Source organism: Saccoglossus kowalevskii, chromosome 2, assembly GCF_978046115.1.
Source record: "Saccoglossus kowalevskii chromosome 2, keSacKowa6.1, whole genome shotgun sequence".
Classification (NCBI taxonomy): Eukaryota; Metazoa; Hemichordata; class Enteropneusta; family Harrimaniidae; genus Saccoglossus; species Saccoglossus kowalevskii.
The window spans coordinates 22,890,068-22,896,624 of record NC_140642.1 but is presented as its reverse complement, the minus strand read 5'-3'; the positions used below and the strand labels follow the sequence as shown (position 1 = coordinate 22,896,624).

The 6,557-nt window shown below is 33.2% G+C and overlaps 1 protein-coding gene across 2 annotated transcripts in view; it reads right to left on the bottom strand.

Moving 5' to 3' along the window:
* Window positions 1–233: 233 nt before the first annotated feature.
* LOC102806847 (uncharacterized) overlaps window positions 234–6,557 on the bottom strand; it is a 38,325-nt gene continuing 32,001 nt past the window's right edge. For both annotated transcript variants that reach the window (XM_085492951.1, XM_006824416.3), the window contains exons 12-13: window positions 4,653–4,879; window positions 234–2,120 (exon numbers count right to left, since the gene is read on the bottom strand). In XM_085492951.1, the coding sequence (XP_085349077.1) occupies window positions 4,807–4,879 (73 nt within the window). In that variant the 3' untranslated portion in view covers window positions 234–2,120; window positions 4,653–4,806. The remainder of the gene's footprint in view (window positions 2,121–4,652; window positions 4,880–6,557) is intronic.

Genomic DNA, 6,557 nt, shown 5'->3' with positions numbered 1-6,557 from the left:
GATTGTAAACCTCTATGGTTGTATTCATATGAAGATTGTAAATCACTATGGTTGTATTCATATGGAAATTGTAAACCACTATTGTTGTATTCATATGGAGATTGTAAACAACTATGGTTGTATTCATTAGAAGATACCCTTTTCAAAGCATCAAATCGTTAGAGAGTAACTCCACACTATGCTTTCAAATGGGCAATGTGACGAAATAAATACTAGTACTATAAGCAGTCATATCAATAATTATAAACAATTTTATTTCTTTTTAAAAATTGGCTCGCGCGCATGAAGTAGCAGGAAGCCTTCAACAAGGCACATCCAGGTATGGCAATAATATTACAATAAATATTTACATTGTAGTATGTAATATAAGAAGTTGAACAAGGGGTGGAGGTAAGATTGCTGCCAGCTCCAATATTATGCTAAAGATTTAAAAACAAAAAATTAAAAAAAGAGATTTGGTCATTCACTAGTACAATTAAAGGTAAGACTGAAAAAGATACTAAAGAAAATTTTTAAATTTAAAAAAAAATCTTATGCCTTTGAAAAAGTGATGAAATACAATAATAGTTTGATTATTTGTAGCAGTATAGTTCAGATGAAAATATTACACCCTACCCCTCCCTGACTCATTTTATACAACTTAGGTGGTATATCATTATGTAAATTACCTATTAAGACCCTTCAGGTTTTTTTTGTTTTTTTTTTGATTTCATTTATATTAAAAATGTACAAAGATCTATTATTGTAACATATTTATTGATGGGAGTATCACTACATTTTCATGTAACCATCAGATTCTTGATTAGGAAGGAAGCCATGCCACCGTTGCTAACACCGCTTTCTGCAAATAACAGCTTGGTTGTATCATGATTTATATATAACTTTATTACCAATTGTGAGAAACCCATGCACCAGAAAAAAAATCACAAAAAAAATTTGCAAGATGTTTTTTCAGCATGCAGGAAAACGGTAGCAGGCAACTTTAGAAACATAACAATTTCTTAAAATTTTATCCAGGAAGAACACCTATATACATGTAATTTTTTTTTTTGTAAAAAAAAACAATAGTGAACTCCTTGACACATACATAACATACATTTGATTGCAAATAATAAATGGCAACGTATGGCGAACAAATTAAGCTTCCGCATTGCCAAGTTTTCAGGGCTTAAAATAAGCCTTTAATCTGACCTGCACAGATGCTGTCTGTCAGAATAGCAGTGCTAAAGTCTTCAAAGCACTTGCTGCAGCAGTTATATCTGGTGCACTGCCAGTGTGTAGCTTTTTTCCGCTGACTTGGGCATTATCAATAAAAGAACAAGTTTTAATTAAGCATGACATTCAATTGGTATCATAAATCAATAAAAATAAAATCAGATCCACAGAAAGTATCAGTTTTGGCAGTTACGTTCAAATATCAACAGCAATTTTGAAAGTTCTGTGAAAAATTCTAAAATGACAATTGTTTTTAATTCGACAAATAAAGATGCATATCTAATGAAGTGATTTGTAAATGGAAGTCTTCAAATGAATACCTACATGCCACATAAAGTAACTACCATAAAAGGGTAATAATTCACTGGGGTTTATATATTTGCTTATAGCTAAATTATCACAGACCATGCAAGTTCATTTGATCATAGAGTGTATTGTTTCTTTCATAAAACTATCCAATGAATTAACAACAATCATACCCAGTGAAAATTTCTCCTTTCAGAATATTTGTTGGCATGATACTGCCCTCAATGCAAGGAAGTCAGTCAGTTACTAAGAAAAATGATAATCATTAGAAAAAAAAAACGCATCAGCCTCGATAGTTCCAGAATATCATAGCATATATTACCAGGCTGTGTTCAATTGTTTGTTGCACCAATTCCAGAAAAAGTTACATTTGTATATAATGTCTTGTCACGTTAAAGTATCCTTCCATCTTTATTGAAGTCCAGTGAAATGGCGCAGTCAGTTTCAGCGACGTACTGGTGGGTAAAACCACAATGGCAGTATATATATCACCACATTTGTAAATAGCCATGGATGGATGACCCTTGGACGGATACCAAAATTATTTATTCATTCTCTTCACTTTAAAATGAGTAGAGGGGCAAAAGGCACAATAATTCCTGCAAAAGATGAAATTAATATGAAATAAAAAAAACACAAGTCATTGAAAATGACACAGTCCCCGTTAAATTATTGAAAGTTCTCTTTGTGCTCGGAGGGATTGTCGGGAGCGTGTCCTTGAAACTTGAGTTCCAATTGGCATATACAACAGATTGTTTATTTACATCAAAACACGTGTTCCGTGTAGTAGTAATATGGCCAATAATAAAAACAGTCGTTATTCGGCCATCTTTGATCTGATTATGAAACACACTGATATGTACGATGTATGTGCTAAATACGAATGAAAATGGTACATAAATTGTGGAAATATAGTAGTAAGGCCAAAAAGTCAGATGGCTGTCAATCGGTCATCCTTGACCAGATTTTGAAACAAATTGTCATGGACATGCATCCTAACATGTATAAAGTGCCAAATTGGAATGAAAACTGACTGATGCCTGCCAGCAATCTTTTATCCAATTGCGAAATAAATCGTCATGGACATGTATCCTAACATATATAATCTATGTACCAAGTTTGAATGAAAACTGACAAAGCATGTCCAAAATACAACATTTTCAAGAAACAAGATGGCTGCCAGTCGGCCATTTTGAATCGAATCGCTAAACCACTGCATGTGCATATGTCCTGCATAAAGTACTAGGCACATGCAAAGAATGAACAGAATCGGTCCAAGGGATTCTGAGATATGACTCCGGACGGACGCACGGACGGAGACCTAATTTTAAGTCCCCGTTTTCAGACTTCATCCCAACGGGGACTATAAATGTTGTGTCCAAATGTTATTTACATGCAAGTACTGAAGGTACAAATAGTGCATTTATCAAGCCTTTCTTTTTATAAATGCCATATTTTTGGTCATCTAGTGTTCCATAATAACGTTGTTATTAATTTGCAATTGGTTAAATTGCTTAATAAATCAAAATTGAAAAAAAATATGGGAAAATTATGCAGATTTAATTTGTGAAAGTTGATATTCAAATGGTTATAAATTTAGTAATTTTAGAGGTAAAACGTGGAGGCAGTGAGAGCTGGATTTGTGTAGTTGTTATGACCTGACCTTCACACTTGCCATGTATCTTGCTTGTATCACTATCGTTTGACACATAGCTGGCTGATTTTCAAACCAAAGTGTAATATTATATTTGAATCAGACCATCGTCCCAAAAAAATAACATGTTTCGAAATGACATATGGGATTTTTTTTACCATAGTAAATACGGATGGTGAAATGATGAAATTTATTGAAGGTCGAATGTTAAGCTGTTATAACTTGTATATACAATGAAAGACACTCAGCATAATCCCACATATAATTAGAACTGTTAATAATATTAATTAATATAAACACAACTCTAAATTGGTGGAGAAAAATGTACCACACTATTTGTATCTCCATGATGCCACAAACCCAAGTTTCGAAGTCAATGAATGGGATTCTACACAAGATTTGTGAATGTGGCTACCCAACACCACATTCGTTGAGAGAGTAGCATGTTTGTTTTCAGACCAATGAGAGAGTAGCATGTTTGTTTTTCAGACCAATGAGAGAGTAGCATGTTTGTTTTCTTCGACTGGTACGTTTCAAGTTATGTCTTATATATGATACAACTTATCTGGGGTTTATACCTTTAATTATGAATTTAGATACGCACTGGATGTGATGGTATATCCAAATTCCGACTGAATCATCACATCACATCACACTCATAAAATTGAAGTTGGACGCTACAAAAATATTCCCTGGAATGGCAGAATTTGTGACACGTGTAAACCAAAACTTTTTTTCTTATCGAATGTATGGGATTTTATGATTATGACGTCTCCAAGGATTTAAACTACTGGTATGTGTGCCAATTTTATCACAATCACTAATTTTAAATTACCATAGACTCAAAGTAAAACAATAATCACAATGTCTCTAAATACACCGCGATAATATAAAAAGTTGTGCTCAAAGGCTCAGAATATAAGATTCAAAGCTACAAAAGTGAGGTGAAAGTTGCATTATGAAATAATTCCTAAAGCTTTATTGAGGTCCTAGAACTATCATGTGAATTATTTGTGAGTATTGCATGAAATATGCTGATTGTTTTGGCTTAGGGGTGGACCATTAGCAACTCAGCAATTCGCTGTAATTTTTTATATTTACTCTCTGTGTAATATTTTTTCTTTAAGAATTTTTTCTCAAAGAAAAAATATTACACAGAATATGCAGAATGCATGCAGAATTTTTATTTTTGTTATTGATCCTGCAGTATTTTTTTCCTGAGCAATTTTTTTTTTCAATTCCACCACCCTCACAGTTTGTAATGGCCCACCCCTTACTATTAGCTTTTGATCAGTATTCCAATGAGCATGGATTTACAAAAAAAAAAAAGAACAACTATTTCAAATTACTGTAGCTGGGAGTAAAGTCATTCAGAACAAGATTACAGCATTCATAACACTAAATACACATGTAATAAACAACAATCAAGCTATGATCACAGAGTGAAAATTTAATAAACTCTCAAATCACAACTCACCTTCTTGTCATGTCTTCATTGCTGAACAATATAATTTAACATAAATTAATAATATTCCTGATAACTTGGTGTCCCATGGTAGTTTAAATTCTATGGCATACTCACTGATTGCAAAGCAGTCTACACCTTACGCTGGCAGCAATGTATTCCTCAGCTAACTAGTGGTCTGTGTCAACTGTTCGTGTTCGCGAGGAGATGCCAGATGAGCTGGCCTAAAGCGCCTGCGCCTGTAATTAGGAAAGCACATTATTGTTTGGTTTTAACTTCAGTAAACATTGTATTTTATGTACAATGAATGGTTTAATGATAACATATCAATGTCTGATTTACATAAATAACATAATTATGTTGTACCTAATAGTTTTTTGAAAACTCAAACAGCTGTATCGTCATGCTTAAAATTGTCCCGGTGAAAACACTAATGTGATTTTTGTTATAAAATGCTGGTAACACAGACTCCTTTGGTTGTGATTTTCGCTACATATTTCATTTTTAACCCCTGGTCCAATACAACCATAGCTTGTGTTGTCCACAATTGCAGGAGAACTAGGTGAATAAACAACAAATATTGATAAGGGGTTTCAGGGGGAAAATACCATAAACAAAAATTATTCATAAACAAATCTGCAATTCTTTGACAGAGTGAAGGAAAAATTAATTTTTGCCTACATCCTTCTAAAATAAATCAAGGGAAACACAGGAAATTTGCCCAGTTTTTTTTCAAATAGTATCTCCTCCCAGCATTTCTAATGGTCAAACCTCTAATTTGATATTTTTTTTAAATACATGTATTTTTGCATGTGGGAAGCCGGAATGTGTAGAATCCTATGCCAAGTTATTTTACGGATTACATCATATATGGTTATTAGTGTTTCACCATTGAAGACATTGCAGTATGTACTAAACATAGTGATTTATATATCATTGGTGTATTTTGAAGGACAAACAGACAGCTGACATGCCAATGAGACTGGTCATTAACATGAAGTAGACTGATGGAATTTGGGTACTGTCACGTTAAGTTGATATCCAAATAGCAGTTTTTAAAAAGGCAAAACTATGGTTCTGAGTTTCATTTCTGTAAAGCTGTAGTCCTCAGATTTCATTGTTCTTACATCAGTATTGTTTCATCACACATATCATCTTCTTTATCCCATTTATCCATGATCCTCTCAATCATGTGATACATTGTTTAGGTCATACTTGTCTCCTTGTTTTTACGTAGACTGTAAACAAATCTCACTTGTAAACTGCTATTGTCAATCTCACATAGTCGACATTGTTTTTATGGAGAATGTAAATTGTACAGACTTTGTGAGTAAGTACATGGCTGTAGTTAATGAGGATAGAAAGTTCTTCCTCAACTAATAAACATAGTTAAACTACACACGGCTTGCCCTGCACAAGATGGAGAAATAGACTACAAAGGACAGAAAAAAATAACAGCTTATGGTCAGAAGATCACAGGAAGGTATGTAGTTGACCTGTATAGGTTTCAGAGTTGACCATTGTAATTTTAATCCAGAAAGTAAGCTTGATAGGAGATTAGGCTTAACTGGAAGTGCCTCTTTAAGTGTATATAGTGTCTATTGGGAAACTAAATAGTGTAATGTGGAAAATCAAGAGATTAAATCCCATGCTAGAAACTTAATATTTTTTCCCTTTATAAAGAAGAATTCATGTTTTTTTTTCTTTTCTTTTTTTCCCTTTACTCAGCATTTTGTTCAGTTTTTTTATTATGTCACATTTATTTTGTAATTGTTATCAAAGAGGGTGCCCCTTAACTTTTTGTTCATAACTTTAGTGTTTAACACTTTCAATGAATTAAATAACAAATATTCACTAGAACGGTGTGCTTGTTTTACCATATTAAAGGGACAATGCTGGTATCAATTAGGGCTAAAC